The sequence below is a fragment of the Bos mutus genome, chromosome 23 (assembly GCF_027580195.1).
Source record: "Bos mutus isolate GX-2022 chromosome 23, NWIPB_WYAK_1.1, whole genome shotgun sequence".
NCBI lineage: Eukaryota > Metazoa > Chordata > Mammalia > Artiodactyla > Bovidae > Bos > Bos mutus.
In genome coordinates, this window is record NC_091639.1 from 39,969,668 (window position 1) to 39,991,489 (window position 21,822).

A 21,822-nucleotide genomic window follows, 5' to 3' on the forward strand; every position below is an offset into this window, starting at 1 on the left:
CTATTTATTCAGAGACATGATAGGGACTTCCTTGATAGTCCAGTGGTTAAGAATCCACCTTCCAATGCAGGGGACGTGGGTTTGATCCCTGGTTGGGGAACTATAAGCTGTGGGGCTGCAATAAAGACCCAGTGCAGCCAAAATTAAAAAAAAAAAGATTACACAATGAAGATTGAAAAACAAACCATAGAATACCCAACAAAGGACTTAAATCTATAATATATATAAGTATGTGTGTGTGTGTGTGTGTATATATATTCCTACAAATCTATAAGAAACTACACAATAAGATTGACCAACATTATTGGTAATAAATGAAGTGGAAGTGGAAATTAACTAGCTCATACCCACTGAAATAAAAATTCTGATAATATCGTGTGATAATACAGATGTAAATAATGAGAATTTTCATAGTTTTGGTGGGAATGTAAATTGTAAATAATGAGAATTTTCATAGTTTTGGTGGGAATGTAAATTGTACAACCATTTGGAAAACAGTTTCGCATATTCTGTTAAATGCCCCAGCAGTTATGCTTCAGGGTGTATCGAGGGAATTTACCCACTTATGCACCTAGAGTCATGTACAAGAATATACATAGAAGTCTTGTTCATCGAGGCCCCCAAACTGGGAACAAAACAGGAGACTATAAGCCTGTAGACAAAGAGAATGGGGAAACAGCTGCCTGGATCCTGATGGCTATTTAGTTCTGCTTCCAGCCTCTGATGAGGTCCAACTGACCTTTGTCCTCTTTTAATATATTTACTATTGTGGAAATTCCCTGGTGGTCCAGTGGTTAGGACTCAGTGCTTTCAATGCCATGAGCCTCCGGTCCAGCTCAGGTCAGAGAACTAGGATCCAGCAAACCGTGCTGTTCAGCAAAATTTTTTTTCCTATTTTGCTCAAGCTGATTTGAACTGGTTTTCTGTTACTTGCAGTCAATAGAGACTTGCTTAGGGAAAAAATGTGGAAGGGGAACCATAAATTACAAAAGACTTAAGAGATGTATCAACTAATGTGAGGACTTCATTTGATGTAAACACAAAGTTTGTTAAAAAATAAATGTACAATAACCACAAAAGAAAGCACATGTAATAGCAAATAACTTTTTTTAAAAGATCACCCCAAACCTGCCATACCTCTGGCTCAAGGTCTCTCATAAGGTTGCAGTCAAACTGTCATTCATCTCAAGGCTCTACTGAGGCTGCTGGATCAGCTTCCAGGCTACTCATGTTTGCTGGCAGGTTTGGGTTTTCCACTATATCGGTCTCTATATGGCTGCTGGCAGGAACAACTGATGTGTGAGGCCCAGTGCAAGATGCAAATGCAGATTCCTAGTTCAAAAATTATCCAGTATTTTTCAAGATGATCAGAGTAGAGCATTAATTCAAGCACGGAGCCTTCTAAGCCCAAGATACTCTGTGACTGTGTAGGTAGCACACCCTTGAGGTCAACTTTGGCAGCTGGTGACCTAAATGAAAGAGAGAGAGCGAGCCAGAGAGCAGTGAAGACAGAAAACACCGTCTTCTTGCAACCCAATCTCAAAAGTGACATCTTATCATTTTTGTTGTAGCCTATGTATTTTTAATAGAAGTAAGTTATTCCCATATGACCCAGCAATTCCACTGCTGGGCATATACACCGAGGAAACCAGAATTGAAAGAGACACGTGTATCCCAGTGCTCATCGCAGCACTGTTTCAAATAGCCAGGACATGGAAGCAACCTAGATGTCCATCGGCAGATGAATGGATAAGAAAGCTGTGGTACATATACACAATGGAATATTACTCAGGTATTAAAAAGAATCCTTTTGAATCAGTTCTGATGAGGTGGATGAAACCGGAGCCTATTATACAGAGCAAAGAAAGTCAGAAAGAAAAACACTAATACAGTATATTAACACATATATATGGAATTTAGAAAGATGATAATGATGACCCTATATGCGAGACAGCAAAAGAGACACAGATGTAAAGAACAGACTTTTGGACACTGTGGGAGAGGGCGAGGGTGGGATGATTTGAGAGAATAGCATTGAGTCATGTATATTATTATATGTGAAATAGATCGTCAGTCCAGGTTTGATGAATGAGACAGGGTGCTCAGGGCTGGTGCACTGGGATGACCCTGAGGGATGAGATAGGGAGGGAGGTGGGAGGAGGGTTCAGGATGGGGAACACATGTATACCCATGGCTGATTCATGTCAATGTATGGCAAAAACCACTACAACATTGTAAAGTACATTAACCTCCATTAAAATAAATAAATTTTAAAAAAAGAAGTAAGTTATTTCACACTTAAGGGGTGAAACTCACTCAAGGACATGAGTACCAATTAGTCATTGTAGATCATCTTACAGGTGGTCTACAAGTACAACTATATTTGAGAAATCAGGGAAATTTGAATATTGGATGTTTGATAATGGTAAAGAACCATTATTAGTTTCTTAGGTGTGATGATGATATTGTACTTAAAAGAGGCCCTTTTTCTAAAACACATATACTGAAAATATCTACAGATGAAATGACTTAATGTTTTGGATTTGCCTCAAAATAATTATGGGATGGGAGAGGAATGAAGACATTGATGAAACAAGATTGGCCATGAGTTGACCATCGTTGAAGTGGGTCAACAAAGCCTTGCTTGTTTAAGACAATAAATTTGGCTCACTAGACTCATAATTGATTTCTGATGAGCACACTGGTATGATGTAAATTGAAGAGAGTTGCTCAGGGCAGGAGTTGTGGACTTGAGACATCAAAGGATGACACCATGTAGGTCAGTCCACTTGCCTCAAAATTTCCAAAATCTCATGGTGCTTCTTAGAAAAGAAATTAAATACTGAAGAAGGAGCTGAAGGAAGATGCTGGAGTGATTGGCATATGAAAGAAAGACAACACATACCAACTTGGAGTCAAGTCAGTTAAGTGTGACAATTCTTGCTTTGCCGTCTAGCTTTATCTCCAGCCCTGGAGGATTCCTAGGGCCTTCTTATACTAGACTGAGGATGAGAATGGTCTGCTTCTGAGCTGTTGAGATTAAAGGTCCTACTGCTTTGATGTTTGCTTTCCATGATTCACATGAAAGGTGTTTAAGCCTATGATTTAGAATTGAAGTGTAAAAACATGTGATAAAATAGGAAGAGAAGCTAGAAATCAAAGCCGATCATAAAAAGTACTAATTAAGGACTGTATGCCAAAGTTTACTGTTACCATATTCAGCTGTGTACATGGGTCACTTTTATTTTAAGTATTCTTTACAGTTTTTATTTCAGGTGACTTTAAAAAGCCAGGCTACCTTTGCTTACTTAAATTATCTTGCTTTTCAGTCCTGATGCTTGGTTTGCTGGCAAGGCATCTGATTCCTCCTCTCAATGTCTCTTATGCAGCTTTCTGTGCTTCAGTAATTTATGGAATTTTTGGATCATGTCATCAAATGTCCATTGGTGAGTTCAGTGCTAGAATCACAGGAGGTATATGAAGTCTCCATCTCGGTTATTTACTTATTGCTAAGGAACTGAAGTTAAATCTATGTTTAACATATAAAGAAAAGAGGCAGAAGATGGATATTCTTCTTTTATAATTTATTTATTTTAATTGGAGACTAATTACTTTACAATATTGTGGTGGTTTTTGCCATACATCGACATGAATCAGTCACAGGGATATTCTATTCACAGAGTTAGTGTTCAGATTTTAGAAACTGAACACTTTCATGCTATTATGAATGTCCCCACCAGACAAACAGGCCCATAAGTTATTAAAGGAATGAAAGGACAAGAGGCGTCTTCCTTACTGAAATTTCCACACTTTGTGATCTGATTATCCTCGACTGAAAAGATCTAGAAATGATTTTGCCAAAACTCCTAGAATGGATCCACTTTTCAGCTGAACCCATAATAACCATCCTCCATGAACCTGATTTATAATAATCATATCAAATTATTAATTTACATTGAGAAAATATTGTCATAATAATCAAAACACTGAAACCCGCAGGGTAAGCACTTTTCTTCCCTGAGTCAAATGTCCATCTACTAATTTATAATTCGAAATGACTGTTTCAGAGATCAGACCCAACTGAAGGTCCTATGATCAGCACAATTACTTCCCCTAGGTGAACCTGTATAGAAATCAAACCACACAATGCCCTGACGGTCTCAGAAGGGCATCACCAATGTCCATGAGTCAAGTACCTTTTTCTGAGCTTCCACACTGAACAACTGACCAGGCAACCAACACTGACCATTCTGACTGGCACACTTTTTTCTCCAGATGTGTTTGTATATTCAGATGTGTTTGTATATTCAGTCCAGTTGCCATCCCATTCTGTGGTGTGCACCTGTGCCTTTTTAAGGACACTATTCCACATCTTTACTAAAATTTAGTATCTGTTGATTTTAAACACTAAAACAGCTATTTTATTCCAATTACTCCAAGTTCTCAGAGCGCATTACAGTCACTTCCAAATACTGATAACAAGGGCTACTAGAGTTTTGCTTCTGTTAGGTAATTCAAAGGTAAAATTTGCCTTTGCCTCTTGCATTCATGTTGATATGAGAAGTAAATAAAATTTTGTTTGAAACAGGTTTAGCTCCATGTCATTTTGCACCTATTACATCCTTCTTAAGTGTTTAGGTATTGTTTTTCTTCTTATTATTATTGATTAGCTTTGTTTTCTGATCCTTTTTCCACCATCACATTTTTCACCATTTCTAAGAACAGGTACAGTAGCTGAGCCAGATATACATTTCCAATCAGTTTTTCTTTCTTCCTACTCCATATGCCCATTGATATAAAGAGGTTGTTACCTAGGCCAAAAAGATCTAAAATTTCGGAGTTGGTTACAGTATGTGAAACCAGAGAGCTTTTTCCTGCTCTTTCTTACTTCTCAGTGGCCACTTTCAGATAAGAAAAGTGCTTTGCTTTTGTCAACATCTGTCAGTTCACCTGGACTTAAAACCTCACCCTCTGCCTAACTGTTTTCTTTCATAGGTACATTCTTCCTTGTGAGTGCTCTGGCAATCAATGTCCTGAGGACACAGCCATTCAACAGGGGCCACTTATTACTGGGAACTTTCATCCAGGCTGACTTTTCTAACACGTCCTTCTATGAGAACTATAACAGATCCTTGAGTTCTGTGGCATCTGTAACTTTGCTGACTGGGATTATTCAGGTAGGTCCTGAGTCTCTGAATCCCTGAAGGAAAAAGAAATAAATAAAGGGGCTGCACATGAACCCTTTCCTTGAATTGCTTCTGTTACCCATTGTGATATATCTGGAATTTAAGTGATTTTCATTTTTTCCCAAAACTTATGGGACGTATGGATAGACCGACTCCTCAGTGACAAAACTTCTCCCTCCCCAGAAATCTACCACCCCTGGTTTAGGATGAGATACTCAACATTCTCCTCAATCTCTAATACTATAAGACTAAAGAAGGGTCCAAATAGGACTTCCCTGGTAGTCCAACAGTTAGGACTTCACCTTCCAATGTGGGAGGTGGCGAGTTCAATCCCTGATGAGGGAGCTAGGATCCTGCATGCCTCGTGGTCAAAAAACCAAAACCTGAAACAGAAGAAATATTGTAACAAATTCAATAAGGACTTTGAAAATGGTCTATATACAAAAAATCTAAGAGAAGGGAATGTGGCCTAGAGGTCTACTCATGATTTCATATTTTAAAAAATTCCTTTAAAAAAAAATTCCTTTATATTCTTTCAACAAGAATAGCACTCGTGGGCTCACACACTGTATTTTTGGTTAGTGGGCATTAGAGTCAGATGTAAAATCCTTTCTCTACAATGACAGGACACAGCTAATGGATGATGATATCAATGATTTATTAAAATATCCAACCTTATTTTGGGCAGTGTCTTTGATTTCTTCTGAGAGTCTACCATCTAAAGCATCACCGACTGAACTAAAGTCACATATTTCAGCTTTATTTCTCTGTCTTCTCAGCTAACCCAAACTCTAGCTAACTTTCTCTGATTTCTCTGAAGCCATCCTTTATTAGGTAAAGACTTATTGGAAGCCTACAAAGGCAGGCTGCCCTGGTGGGCTGACCCCAGCCCTGACTCTTAACCAATTGTATGACTTATTTGCAGGCCTCAGTTTCTTCATGTTTAAAATGGGAATAATAATATTTGTATTGCAGAGTTCTTGTAAGGATTAAGTGAGAAAATGCATGTAAAGCATTCAGCCTAGAGCCTGTCACATAGTAAGCATTAATAAGTTATAATTACAGAGTACAGAGAAATGAAGTTGGTACTTAAATAGAGACCAAAAAGATTTTTTTAAGATATAATACCCATGTCTTAAAAAGTCAGTCTTGCAGCAGAAGACAAAATAACAGGCAGCAAGTCAGCAATCTATTAATTATAAGTAGCCTTGGCATGTTCTTTTTCCTTGTTTGAGCATCACTTTTTTCATATAACAAAGGAGAAGATATTCCATTTACAGGAAGAATGAATATATGTACTTTTCCCTATTCCTCTCCTTAAGAACAACTGAAAATTTTGGCAAGTTATATACAAACCAAATATAAAAAGGCTCTGAAAGGTGGAGAGAAGACAACAAACTGGTTCAGACCCAAGAAACAACACAGTGGAGAGTTCCTTGGGTTTTCTTTTTGCCCCATACATCTTAAACTTGGTGCTAAAGAAGCCAGAAAGCCAAAATGCCAATGTGGCAGACCAAAAGAAAAAGTCCCAACAAAAGTCTGTTCTATATAGCCACAGGACTAGGAAAGACTAGCAATTGTGAAAACATTTACCCAATAACTGCTCTACTCCAGACAAACACCAAGGGAAAAAAAAAGAACAACAACTCTGTGGTGTTATCCCTACTCATGCGAGTGGTGGCCAAGCGGGGAGCCAGACTTCCACCCTCACCCAGCTGTAATGAGGTAGCTACCCGGGGTGTTGTCAGAGAAAGCCAAATAGGGAGTCGAGACTTTCATCTCCACTGAGTAGTAATGAGCCTTTCTTCCTGCTCCTTGCTGGGGTATGTCAGAGAAAGCATAGTGAAGAGTCAGTTCTTTCACCACAACACAGCATTAATGACGACAAGCCCCTCTGTAGCAGTGTCAGCAGAGGCCATGCAGGGAGAAATAAAGGCATTTCTGTCTCTCCCAGTCAGGATGGTATCAGTGGAGGCCTAGTGGGGAGCCAGAACTTCCATCTCCTCCCAGTAAAAATGAAGAGTCCCTACTGCCTCAGGTGTCTGTGGATTTTAAAAGGAGAACCTGGACTTCTACCTGACCAGGCAGTAACAAGGTAACACCTTCCCCTCTCAGCACTTTATCAAAATAAGGTGGCTAAAACAGAACATTTCAGTAAGATCCAGAATCTTATAGCATAGTACATGCAATGTCAATAGCTGAACTGAAAATAACTTGTCATATCAAGAACCAAAAACATTTCAACTTTAATGAAAAAAGGCAATAAAAAGATGCCAGAATTGAGATGAGAGGTGTTAGAATTATCTGGTATAAATTATAAAGCAGCCATCCTAAAAATGCTTCAGCAACCAATTATGAATATGCTTGAAACAAAGTAAAAAAAAATATAAAGTCTCAAAAAATAAATAGAAGATGTAAAGAAGAACCAAATAGAAATTTTAGAGCTGAAAAATACACTAACCAAAATTAAAAATTCAAAGAGTCAACTCGATAGCAAAATGGAGGAGACAGAGTAAAGAATCAATGAACTTGTAGAAAGAACAACAGGAATTACTCAGTCTGAACAACAGAAAATAGACTGGAAAAAGTTTAACGGAATCTCAGGGACAAGTGGGACTATAACAGAAGCTCTAACATTTGTGTCTTATAAGCATCCCAGAAAGGGAGGGGAAAAAAGATGGGACTGAATTACTTGAAGAACTAAAAGCTGAAAATGCCCCAAATTTGACAAAAGATGTACTTCTACAGTTTTAAGAACCTTGGAAAATCCAAAACAAGATAAATCCATAGGAATCTACACCAAGACAAATCATAGTCTATGTTTGAAAACTAAAAACAATGAAAAAAAAATCCTGAAAGCAGTGAGAGAAACACTTTACCTTCAGGGAGAAAATAATTTAAATGACAGCAGATTTCTTATCCAAAACCATGGAGAGCAGAAGGAAATTGCACAATATTCTTTCATTTGCTGAAAGAACTATTAATCCAAAAATCATTGTTGTTGTTCAGTTGTGTCTGACTGCAGCACACCAGACTTCCCTGTCCTTCACCACCTCCCAGAGCTGCTCAAACTCATATCCATTGAGTCAGTGATGCCATCCAACCATCTTGTCGTCTGTCATCCCCTTCTCCTGCCTTCAATCTTTCCCAGCATCAGGGTCTTTTCTAACGAGTTGGCCCTTTGCATCAGGTGGCCAAGGTATTGGAGCTTCAGCTTCAGCATCAGTCCTTCCAATGAATATTCAGGATTGATTTCCTTTAGGATGGACTGGTTTGATTTCCTTGCAGTCCTAGGCACTCTCAAGAGTCTTCTCCAACACCAAAGTTCAAAAGCATCAATTCTTCGACACTGAAGTCTTCTATATGGTCCAACTCTCACATCCATACATGCCTACTGGAAAAACCATAGCTTTGACTAGATGGACCTTTGTTGGCAAAGTAATGTCTCTGCTTTTTAATCGTTATCTAGGTTTGTCATAGCTTTTCTTCCAAGGAGCAAGTGTCATGGCTGCAGTCACCATCTGCAGTGATTTTAGAGCCCAAGAAAGTAAAGTCTGTCACTGTTTCCATTGTTTGCCCATCTATTTACCATGAAGTGATGGGACTGGATGCCATGATCTTATTTTATTTGAATTTTGAGTTTTAAGCCAGCTTTTTCACTCTTGTCTTTCACCTTCATCAAGAGGTTCTTTAGTTCCTCTTTGCTTTCTGCCATAAGAGTGGTGTCATCTGCTATCTGAGGTTATTGATATTTTTTCCTGGCAATCTTGATTCCAGCTTGTGCTTCATCCAGCCCAGCATTTCTGTAAATAGCCTTCAAGAATGAAGGAGAAATCGAGATATATGAAGAAAACTAAGAGAATTTATCACCAGCAAGACCTACCCTAAAAGAATGGCTAAAAGAAGTTCTCTAAACAGAAAGGAAATGATAAAAGAAGGCATCTTGGAACATCGACTAGGAAGAAAGAACAATGGAAAAGGGAAAACATGGATAGATATGGTAGTTTTCTTTGTCTTCTTAAGTTTTCTAAATTATGCTCAATGGTTGAAGCAAAAATTACACCACTGATGTGGTTCAAAATGCATATGGAAGAAATATTTAAAACAATTCTTTTATAAACAAACATATTGGGAAGTAAATTTTCTATAATTTGTTTAAACTGGTAAAATGTTTATACCAGTAGACTGTGATAAGTTATGTATATATAATGTAATACCTAGGACAACCACTTCAAAACCTATACACTCAAAAATGCTACAGATAAATCAAAATGAAATTCTAAAAAAGTTCAAGTAATGTGTGAAATCAGAAAAAATAAAAGATGAAAAATAGAGCAAACAGAAAAATGGCAGACTTAACCCTTAACATATCAACATTTACATTAAAGAAATTAACTAAATATTTAGAAATATGCTGTCTGCAAGAAACAACAAAAATAATAATTAGGTTGACAATTAAAAAAAGGGAAAGATATATCATGCAAATATTAAAGGAAAGCAGGATTGACTATATTAATAACAGATAAAGTATACTTCAGAGCCAAGAAAATTACCAGAGGTGGAGAAGGACAGCACATAATGATAAAAGGCTTGCTCTTCCAAGAGGATGTAGCAGACCTACATATGTATGCAACAAACAACAGAGCCCCAAAATATGTGCAGCAAAAATGGATATAACTGGAATGGAGAAACAGACAGATCAGTTCAGTTCAGTTGCTCAGTCGTGTCCGACTCTTTGCCACCCCATGAATCGCAGCACACCAGGCCTCCCTGTCCATCACCAACTCCCGGAGTTCACTCAGACTCACGTCCATTGAGTCAGTGATGCCATCCAGCCATCTCATCCTCTGTCGTCCCCTTCTCCTCCTGCCCCCAATCCCTCCCAGCATCAGAGTCTTTTGCAATGAGTCAACTCTTTGCATGAGGTGGCCAAAGTACTGGAGTTTCAGCTTTAGCATCATTCCTTCCAAAGAAATCCCACTGCTGATCTCCTTCAGAATGGACTGGTTGGATCTCCTTGCAGTCCAAGGGACTCTCAAGAGTCTTCTCCAGGACCACCGTTCAAAAGCATCAATTCTTCCGCACTCAGCCTTCTTCACAGTCCAACTCTCACGTCCATACATGACCACAGGAAAAACCATAGCCTTGACTAGATGAACCTTTGTTGGCAAAGTAATGTCTCTGCTTTTGAATATGCTATCTAGGTTGGTCATAACTTTTCTTCCAAGGAGTAAGGGTCTTTTAATTTCATGGCTGTAATCACCATCTGCAGTGATTTTGGAGCCCAAAAAAATAAAGTCTGACACTGTTTCCACTGTTTCCCCATCTATTTCCCATGAAGTGATGGGACTGGATGCCATGATCTTCGTTTTCTGAATGTTGAGCTTTAAGCCAACTTTTTCACTCTCCACTTTCACTTTCATCAAGAGGCTTTTTAGTTCCTCTTCACTTTCTGCCATAAGGGTGGTGTCATCTGCATATCTGAGGTTATTGATATTTCTCCCGGCAATCTTGATTCCACCGCTCCTTTCCCAACAATTGATAGAACAACTGGACAGAAAATCAACAAGGATATAGTAACATTCAAAACATCAACAACACCGATAGGACTCGAGACATTTATAGAACACTCCAACTAGTAACAGCAGAACACACATTCTTTTCAACAACCCATGGAACATACAGCAAGATAGACCACATCCTGGGCTATAAAACAAACATCAATAAGTTTAAAAGAATTGAAGTCAAACAGTGTGTTCTCTGACCACAGTGGAATCAAACTAGAACTCGATAACAAAAAGTTAACAGGAAGGTCTCCAAATTCCTGGACACTGAACAACACACTTCTAAACAATCCATAAGTCAGAGAGGAAGTTTCAAGGGAAACAAATACACTGAAGTAAATGAAAATAAAATGTACCAAAATTTCTGGCACACAGCTAAAGTGGTGCTGAAAAGGAAATTTATAGCACTAAAACATATATAGTAGAATGAGGAAAAAGTCTCAGATTAATAATATAAGCTCCCTCCACAAGAATCTAGAAACATAAGAGCAAATTATACCCAAAATAAGCAGAAGGAAGGAAATAATAAAGAGGAAAAGTGAATGAAACTAAAAACTGGAAAGTTCACATACTGATGATTCCATTTATGTAAAATTCTTGAAGTGGCAAAATTATAGAAATGGAGAACAGATTAGTTGTTGCCAGGGACTAAAGATGAGCAGAGCTCAGAGGATGGAGGTTGGAGGCAGAGATGGGAGGTGAGAGGCTGTAACAGGACAACAGGAGAGATCCTTGTGCTGACGGAATTATTTCTTATTTTGTCTGTATTTGATGTCACTGTCCTAGTTGTGGCATGTAGTATAGTTGTGCAAGATGGGGAAAACAGGATCTCTGCTTGCTTTTTTACAACTGCATGTCAACCTGCAATTATTTACAATAAAAAGTTTTAGAAAAGTCTGAACTAAATAATAACATCTAACGATTATTGCTGTGTGCTGTCAATGTTCAAAGCACTTTGCATGTCTTATCCTCATTTGGTCCTCACAACACCCCCCTGTATGAGGGTAGGTATTACTCTGTACTTATTTTAAGGAAACAAAGGTATAGAGAGGTTAAGTGAATTGCTGACGATAATGTAACCAGTAAGACCCCAAACTGGGATTCAGGCTGTTTGTCTGCCTCTAGAACCTGTGCACTGCTGCTGCTGCTGCTAAGTTGCTTCAGTCGTGTCCAAGTCTCTGCAACCCCATAGACGGCAGCCCACCAGGCTCCCCCATCCCTGGGATTCTCTGGGCAAGAATACTGGAGTGGGTTGCCATTTCCTTCTCCAATGCATGAAAGTGAAAAGTGAAAGTGAAGTCACTCAGTTTTGTCCGACTCTTAGCTAGATAATCTTAAAGTGCACACTAGTATTAACAAAAATGAAGAGTTCATGGTCAAAAGAATATGAAGTGGGGACTTTCCCTGGCAGTCCAGTGGTTAAGAATCCATGCTTCCACCTCAGAGGGCATGGGTTCGATCCCTGGTCAGGAAACTAAGATCCTGCATGCCATGTGGCATGTCCAAAAATAATTTAAAAAATATGAAGTAAAGGAATAGTTTTTAGTTGGGATGGAGTTGTCTGGGAAGGAAACAACCATTTATTAAACCTTTCCTTCATTCGCCAAACATTTAGTACAGAACTTCCTCGACCTATGATGAGGTTACATACTGATAAACCCATGGTAATTTGAGAATACTGTAAGTTGAAAATACATTTAGTAAACCTAGCTTACCAAATATCATAGCCTAGCCTGGCTTATCTTAAACGTGCTTAGAACACTTACATTAGACTGTATTGGGCAAAATCATGTAACACAAAGCCTATTTTATAATAAAGTATTGGATATCTCGTGTAGTTTGTTGAATATAGTACTGAAAGCAATAAACAGAGTGGCTGTCTGAGTACAGGATAGTTCTTAGTGTATCTGTTGTTTCCCCTCATGTCTGTGTGGCCAGTAGAAGCTCTGGCTCACTGCCCCTGCCCAGCATCACAAAAGAGCATCATGCTGCACCCTAGCCCAGAAAAAAAAAATCAAAATTAAAAATACCATTTTTACCAATTGTGTAGTGATTTTACACCATTGTAAAGTCAAAATTAAAACTATTCGAACCATTGTAATTTGGGAAATGTCTCTACCTGTTTTCAATAAGGATGACAGAGATAGGTTTCATGTCACAGACCAGTTCTGACTGATTGACAGTGATGTCTAGAAAATTATGTTAACACCAGATTCTGAGGCCACATCACAGCTGGGCAAGGAAGAGTTCTATGGTTCATTATAGATATTTGCCATTTACAAGGTTGAAGGAAGGGATAGCATGAAGAATGAGTGATATAGGGACTTCCCTGGTAGCGCAGTGGTTAAGAATCCATCTTGCAATGCAGGGGACACAGGTTTGGACCTCTGGTCGAGGAACTAAGATTCCCACATGCCGTGGAGCAACTAAGCCCTCAGCCACAACTGAGCCTGCACGCCACAAATAGAGTCCTTGCGCCTCAACAAAAGATCCTCCATGACACAAGGAAGGTCCTGAGCGCCGCAAGGAAGACCCAAGGCAGCCCCTCCAAAAAAGAGAATGAGTGATACATATGTTTGCGTCTGCCACTGTTTTCAGATTTGAGCTAAGAGTTTTACGTGTATTCTGTCATGTGATCCATACAAAACACTCACATTGGGTATTGTTCATTTCATAGACAAGGGAACTGAGGTTCGGAGAGTTTAAGAAACTTGTCCAAACGCACTCAGTACCACACTTTCTGAAGGAGAGAAGTGTTATTGAGCTCTTTTTACAATTTGTATTTATTTATTGACTGCAGTGGGTCTTCGTTGCAGCCCGCAGGCTTTCTCTGATTGTGCAAAGCAGGGGGGACTACTCTAGTTGCAGTGCGTGGGCTTCTCATTGTGGTGGCTACTCTTGTTGCAGAGCAGAGGCTCCAGGGACCGCCAGCTCAGTGGTTGAGGCACACAGGTCCAGCTGTGGAGTTCTCCTGGAGCAGGGATCAAACCTGTGTCCCCTGCATTGGCAGGCAGATTCTCAGCACTGGACCACCAGGGAAGTCCTATTGAGCTCTCGAAAGAGATGATAAACCTGGGCTGGCAGAGAGGGAAGAGGGGTTTGGGCATAAGCACAGAAGAAATTAGTCAATCACACAAAAGACAGGAAACAGATTGGCCTGACTAGAGTCAAGGAGCACTCTGGGCAGTAATGACGGGAGATCAAGGGAGACAAAGTGCTCAACTAACTGAAAGCTTTGAAACAAAACGCTCTTAAAGCTAATAGATTTGTTCCTCCAAGTTTGTTTTCTGAGAGTTCCTAGTGCAGCGGAATATGAAGCAGTGACAAGAGAGGGTTTCAAGACTTGGCTTTTCTTTCCCCATCTTCTTCATTGGTCTGTCATTTTTCTTAACCTCCCCTCTGAAGAGGATTGGAGCTCGCCCTCTAGCCATAATTTTCCACTTTTTTTTAATTATAAAAGATGAACAAGTATATTGCAAAAATCTCTAATAATAAAAGAGTATATAAATTACAAAATATTGCCCGTAACCTTTAATCAACCATTCCCCAAAGGCAACTTCTGTTAATAACTTGGCATCTATCCTTTTAAATCCTTTGCTTGTATATTACATACCATTTAAAAACACATTTACATACATATGCTGTATTTTACATGTATTTATATTTAATCCTAAAGACATAAATTCAGTTTAATTGTTCTTCATAAACATCAAAGGCCCAAATGTTTAAGCTGGAGCCCAGGTTGTTTTAATATTTTCCTTTGCGAAAAGCTGCATTCCTCATAGGGATGTTAACATGTCATGGGGAGGGCTATCAAAGGTTCCACTGGGGCTTCCCTGGTGGCTCAGTGATGAAGAATCTGCCTGCCATTGCAGGAGACATAGGTTCAATCCCTGACCCAGGAAGATCTCACCTGCTGCAGAGCAGCTGAGCCCGTGCACCACAACTGTTGGGTCTGTGCTCTAGAGCCCGGGAGCTGCAACTGCTGAGGCCCAGGCACTCTAGAGCCTGTAACTGGCAGCAAGAGAAGCCGTCTCAGTGAGAAGCCCTCGCACTGCAGCTAGAGAAAAGCCCACGCAGCAGCTAAGACCCAGCACATGCAAAAATAAATAAATAAACAAAAAGTATTTTTAAAGAAGATTTTAGTGAAAAGGACTTTAAAAAAGCCAAGTCTTCTTCTGATCACTTTGTCACTGATTACCGCACATCCACAAGATCAGTAGATTCTAGGGTAAGAACATTGGCTTACATACTCATGAAGAAAGAAAGGAGTGTGGTCCTACATTTGTAAGGGAGCCTCTGAATCAATACCAAGGATCTGCTTTTAGCTCATCAATTTCAGTTGATTAGGGAAAGAGAAATGAGTTATCAAAGGGGATTTCCCTAATGGCCCTCTGGTAAATAATCCGCCTGCCGATGCAAGGGACACAAATTTGATCCCCGATCCAAGAAGATTCCACATGCCATGGGGCAGCTAAACCTGGGCACCAACAACTACTGAGCCTGACTACTGTGGGCCTGTGTGCCACAGCTGCCGAAGCCTGTACACACAGAGCCCGTGCTCCACACCGAGAGAAGCCACTGCAGTGAGAAGCCCACGCACTGCAACTAGAGTAACCTCCACTCGCCACACCTAGAGAAAGCCTGTGCACAGCAGCAAAGACCCAGCACAGCTCTCCCCACCCCCAGTTTTTTAAGTTAAAAGAAAATTATTAAAGGGGCCTAAGCTAACTTTTTTTTGTTGGAACCTTTGGAGATGGCCTAATGGGTTGCCATTGCTGGTTTGATGACATTCCTCCTTACTCTGGTTTTCTTTTCCATCTGAACCCCCCCACAGCTGTCTATGGGCATGTTAGGTTTTGGCTTCATTGTCGCTTACATTCCGGAGGCTGCAATCAGTGCTTACCTGGCTGCCACAGCCCTGCACGTTATGCTGTCCCAGTTGACCTGCATCTTCGGAATTATGATCAGTTACAATTCTGGTCCCATCGCCTTCTTCTACGTGAGTAATTTCTACCCTCACCCAGAGTAACAGATGCTCCTCCCCTTGCCTCCAAAAAGAAGTAGGCCCAAGTGGAGAGACTCTTGCATAGGCGGCTGGGTCAAGAGAGTCCTAGAAGTAATTTCACCTCTTCTAGATTTACAGTCTTGATTAATTGCAGGTGCCAGTTGTACCATGTTCTCAGTTCCATTAATCATTTCACCCCCAGCCTTTTAAACTAACACGATTTATGTTAAAATTTGGTCTTTTAGATAACTGTATCTATCATAATTCTTCCCATCATGTAACTCATAACAGACATGTATCCTAAAACATCTTAAGAATATAAAATGCAGAGTTGTCCCTGAATGCAACAACGGCCCAGAAGTCAAGCGAAACACACATGGTCTGGGCAAATTGATAAAGAGTAGGCTAATAACAGAACTCCTGGGTCCTTTCCATTACACTGAAACACCGAAAGTGTATTCTCTTCTTGTTGGACATTATTGTCTTCTAATGTATCTTTTCCAACTTAAAAAATTATATATCCACCTACTTGCTCTCCCTGTTCTAGTCATGCTCATAAAGATCTCTATGCACAGCAACCTTGCCCAGGGACTGCTGTTTGAACTGATTTAGAAAGTGTCATTTTCTAGATTAAGGCAATTATTACATCCTTTCCTAAGCCTCTGTAATTTTGTTTTCTTTCAGAACATAATTAACTACTGTTTAGGTCTCCCTAAAGCTAATTCCACCAGCATCTTACTATTTCTAACCGCTATGGTTGCTCTGAGAATCAACAAATGTATCAGAATTTCCTTCAATCAGTACCCCATTGAATTTCCCATGGAAGTGTTTCTGGTAGGTGTCTTTTTGCTTTTGTTTTGTTAAGTTAATTTCTATTGGAGTATAGTTGCTTTACAGTGTTCTGTTAGTTTCTGCTGTACAGCAAGGTGAATCAGTTATACATATGCATATTAATATATTCCCTCTTTTTAAGATTTCCTTCCCATTTAGGTCACCACGGGGCACTGAGTAGAATTCCTGTGCAATACAGTAGGTTCTTATTACTGGTCTGTTGTATCCATGGTAGTGTATATAAGTCAATCCCAATACCCAAATTCATCCCACCCTTTTCCCCTCTTGGTATCCCTATGTTTTTCTCTACACGTGTGTCTCTATTTCTGCTTTGCAAATAAGTTCATCTGTACCATTTTTCTAGATTCCAATATAAGCGATATTATATGATATTTGGTTTTCTCTTTCTGATTTACTTTACTCTGTATGACAATCTCTAGATCCATCCATGTCTTTGCAAATGGCACTATTTTGTTCCTTTTTATGGCTGGGTAATATTCCATTGTATATATTGTTCTTCAGTCACTCAGTCATGTCCAGTCTTTGCGACCCCATGGACTACAGCACACCAGGCTTCCCTGTCCTTCACCATCTCCCAAAGCTTGCTCAAACTCATGTCCATTAAATCAGTGATGCCATCCAACCATCTCGTCCTCTGTCATTCCCTTCTCCTCCTGCCTTCAATCTTTCCCAGCATGAGGGTCTTTTCCAATGACTCAGCTCTTCGAATCAGGTGGGCAAAGCATTGGAACTTCAGCTTCAGCATTGGTACTTCCAATGAATTTTCAGAATTGATTTCCTTTAGAATTGACTGGTTTGATCTCTTTGCAGTCCAAGGGACTCTTAAGAGTCTTCTCCAACACCACAGTTCAAAAGCATCAGTTCTTTGGTGCTCAGCCTTCTATACGGTCCAACTCTCACATCCATACATGCCTACTGGAAAAGCCATAGCTTTGACTATACAGACCTTTGTTGGCAAAGTGATGTCTCTGATTTTTAATATGCTGTCTAGTTTTGTCACCGCTTTTCTTCCAAGGAGCAAGTGTCTTTTAATTTCATGGCTGCAGTCACCATCTGCAGTGATTTTGGAACCCAAGAAAATAGAATCTGTCACTGTTTCCATTGTTTCCCCATCTATTTGCCATGAAGTGGTGGGACTGGATGCCATGATCTTAGTTTTTGAATGTTGAGTTGTAAGCCAGCTTTTTCACTCTCCTTTTCCACCTTTATCAAGAGGCTCTTTAGCTCCTCTTCACTTTCTGCCATAAGGGTGGTATCATCTGCATATCTGAGATTATTGATATTTCTCCTGGAAATCTTGATTCCAGGTTGTGCTTCATCCAGCCCAGCATTTCTCATGGTGTACTCTGCATATAAAGTTAAATAAGCAGGATGACAGTATACAGCCTTGATGTACTCCTTCCCAATTTTGAACCAGTCTGTTGTTCCACGTCTGGTTCTAACTGCTGCTTCTTGACCTGCATACAGGTTTCTCAGGAGGCAGGTAGGGTCGTTTGGTATTCCCATCTCTTAAAGAGTTTTCCACAGTTTGTTGTGATCCACATAGTCCAAAGCTTTAGTGTAGTCAATGAGCAGAAGTAGATGTTTTTCTAGAATCCTCTTGCTTTTTTTATGATCCAGCAGATGTTGGCAATTTGATCTCTGGTTCCTCTGCCTTTTCTAAATCCAGCTTGAACATCTGGAAGTTCTCGGTTCATGTACTGTTGAAGCCTGGCTTGGAGAATTTTGAGCATTACTTTGCTAGCGTGTGAAATGAGCGCAATTGTGTGGTAGTTTGAGCATTCTTTGGCATTGCCTTTCTTTGGGATTGGAATGAAAACTGACCTTTTCCAGTCCTGTGGCCACTGCTGACTGAGTTTTCCAAATTTGCTGGCATACTGAGTGCAGCACTGTCACAGCCTCGTCGTTTAGGATTTGAAATAGCTCAGCTGGAATTCCATCACCTCCACTAGCTTTGTTTGTAGTGATGCTTCCTAAGGCCCACTTGACTTCGCACTCCAGGATGTCTGACTCTGGGTGAGTGATCACACCATTGTGGTTATATGGTTCATTAAGATCTCTTTTGTATAGTTCTTCTGTGTATTCTTGCCTCCTCTTCATATCTTTTGCTTCTTTTAGGTCCATACCATTTCTGTCCTTTTTTGTGCCCATCTTTGCATGAAATGCCCCCTTTGTATCTCTCATTTTCTTGAAGAGATCTCTAATCTTTCCCATTCTATTGTTTTCCACTATTTCTTTGCATTGATCACTGAGGGAGGCTTTCTTATCTCTCCTTGCAGAATATTCTTTGAAACTTTGCATTCAGATGAGTATACCTTACATGTATCACATTTTCTTTCTCTGTTCCTTTGTTGATGGACATTTAGGTTACTTCCGTGTCCTGGCTATTGTAAATAGTGCTGCAGTGAACATTGGAATGCAAGTGTCTTTTTGAATTATAGTTTTCTCTGGGTATTTGCCCAGAAATGGGGTTTCTGGGTCATATGCTACCCAGTAGAATGGTAGTTCTAGTTTTTTGAGGAACCTCCGTACTGTTTTCAATAGTGGTTGTACCAGATTACATTCCCATCAGCAGTGTAGGAGGGTTCCCTTTCTCCACATTCTCTCCAGCATGTACTGTTTGTAGATTTTTTGATGATGTCCATTCTGACCAGATGAGGTGATACTTCTTTATAGTATTGACTTGCATTTCTCTAATAATCAGTCGTGTTCAGCATCCTTTCATGTGCCTTTTGACCATCTGTATGTCTTTGGAGAAGTGTCCATTTAGGTTTTCTTCCCATTTTTTCATTGGGTTATTTGTTTTTTCGATACTGAGCTGCATTAGTTGTTAGTTTATTTTGGAGATTAATCTCTCGTCAGTTACTTCTTTTGCAAATATTTTCTCCCATGCCGAGGGTTGTCTTTTTGTTTTGTTTGTGGTTTCCTTTGTTGTGCAAAAGCTTTTCAGTTTAAGTCTCATTTATTTTTGTTTTTATTTTCATTACTCTAGGATGTAAGTCAAAAAAGATCTTGCTGCAATTTGTGCCAAAAAGCGTTCTGCCTATGCTTTTTCTCTAAGAGTTTTATAGTGTCCAGCCTTATGCTATAGTGTACAGCCTTATAGTTCTTTAATTCATTTTGAGTTTATTTTTGTGTATGGTATTAGAGAGTGTTCTAATTTCATTCTTTTACATGTGCTGTCCAGTTTTCCCAGCACCACTTATTAAAGACGCTGGCTCTTGGGGGAGAATGAATACATGTATAAGTATGTCTGAATCCCGTTGCTGTTCACCTGAAACTATAAAATAACAAGTTTGTATATTCTTGCTTCCTTTGTCATAGATTAGGTGACCATAGGTACTTGGGTTTACCTCTGGGCTTTCTATCCTGTTCCATGTATCTGTATTTCTGTCTTTATGCCAGTACCACACTGTCGTGATTACTGTAGCTTTGTAGTACAGTCTGAAGTCAGGGAGTCTGATTCCTCCACCTCCATTTTTCTTTCTCAAAATTGCTGTGACTGGTTGTAGTCTTTTATGTTTCCACACAAATTAATAGGGATTGCATTGAATCTGTAGGTTGCTTCAGTTGTCTAGTCATTTTCACAATATTGATTCTTCCAGTCCAAGAACAGGGTATGTCTCTCAATCTGTTTGTGTTGTCTTTGATTTCTTTCATCAGTACCCTATAGTTTTCTGAATACAAGTCTTTTTGTCTCCTTAGGTAGATTTATTCCTAGGTATTTTATTCTTTTGTTGCAGTGATAAGTAGGATTGTTTTCTTAATTTCTTTTTCCAATCTTTTTTTGTTAGTGTATAAGAATATAACAGATTTCTGTGTATTGATTTTGTGTCCTACAACTTTAACAAATGCATTGATAAGCTCTGGTAGTTCTCTGGAGGCCTCTTTAGGATTTTATATGTATAGTATTATGTCATCTGCAAAACAATGACAGGTTTACCTTTTTTCCAATCTGGATTCCTTTTATTTCTTTTTCTTCTCTGATTGCCATGACTAGGACTTCCAAAACTATGTTGAGTTATTATTACTTAGTGATAGTGATGAGAGTGGACATCCTTTTCTTGTTCCTAATCATAGAGGAAATGTTTTCAGTTTTTCACCAGAGAGAACAATATTTCCTGTGGGTTGTCATATATGGTTTTTATTATATTGAAGTAGGTTCCCTCTATATCCACTTTCTGGACAGTTTTTTTTTATCATAAATGGGTGTTGAATTTTGTCAAAAGCTTTTTCTACATCTATTGAGTTGATCATATGGTTTTTATTCTTCAATCTGTTAATATGGTGTGTCATATTGATTGATTTGCATATATTGAAGAATCCTTGCATCTCTGGGATAAATCCCACTTGATCATGGTGTATGGTCATTTTAATATTTTGTGGGATTCTGTTTGCTAGTATTTTGTTGAGGATTTTTGCATCTGTGTTCATGAGTGATTGTTGTTGTTGTGGTTCAGTCGCTCAGTCGTGTCCAACTCTTTGCGACCCCCATGGACTGCAGCACACCAGGCTTCCCTGTCCTTCACCATCTCCCAGAGCTTGCTCAAACTCATGTCCATTAAATCAGTGATGCCATCTCGTCCTCTGTCATTCCCTTCTCCTGCCTTCAATCTTCCCGGCATCAAGGTCTTTTCTAATGATTCAACTCTTCTTTTGAATCAGGTGGCCAAAGTATTAGAACTTCAGCTTCAGCATCAGTCCTTCTAATGACTATTCACGATTGATTTCCTTTAGGACTGACTGGTTAGATCTCCTTGCAGTCCTAGGGACTCTCAAGAGTCTTCTCCAACACCACAGTTCAAAAGCATCAATTCCTTGGTGCTCAGTCTTCAATATGGTCCAACTCTCACATCCATACATGACTACTGGAAAACGCATAGCTTTGACTAGACTGACCTTTGTTGGCAAAATAATGTCTCTGCTTTTCAATATGCTTTCTAGGTTTGTCATAGCTTTTCTTCCAAGGAGCAAGTGTCTTTTTATTTCATGGCTGCAGTCACCATCTGCAGTGATTTTGGAGCCCAAGAAAATAGAATCTGTCACTGTTTCCATTGTTTCCCCATCTATTTGCCATGAAATGATGGGACCAGATGCCCTGATCTTAGTTTTCTGAATGTTGAGTTTTAAGCCAACTTTTTCACTCTCCTCTTTCACTTTCATCAAGAGGCTCTTTAGTTCTTCGCTTTCTGCCATGAGGGTGGTGTCATCT

At 39.5% G+C, this 21,822-nt stretch overlaps 1 protein-coding gene across 1 annotated transcript in view; it reads left to right on the top strand.

The window, feature by feature from the left end:
* The window catches only part of SLC26A8 (solute carrier family 26 member 8), an 81,284-nt gene that overhangs the window by 14,628 nt on the left and 44,834 nt on the right, over window positions 1-21,822 (top strand). Inside the window, exons 3-6 of the mRNA XM_005890509.3 lie at window positions 3,330-3,446; window positions 4,996-5,177; window positions 15,588-15,752; window positions 16,443-16,592. Of these exons, the coding sequence (XP_005890571.1) occupies window positions 3,330-3,446; window positions 4,996-5,177; window positions 15,588-15,752; window positions 16,443-16,592 (614 nt within the window). The remainder of the gene's footprint in view (window positions 1-3,329; window positions 3,447-4,995; window positions 5,178-15,587; window positions 15,753-16,442; window positions 16,593-21,822) is intronic.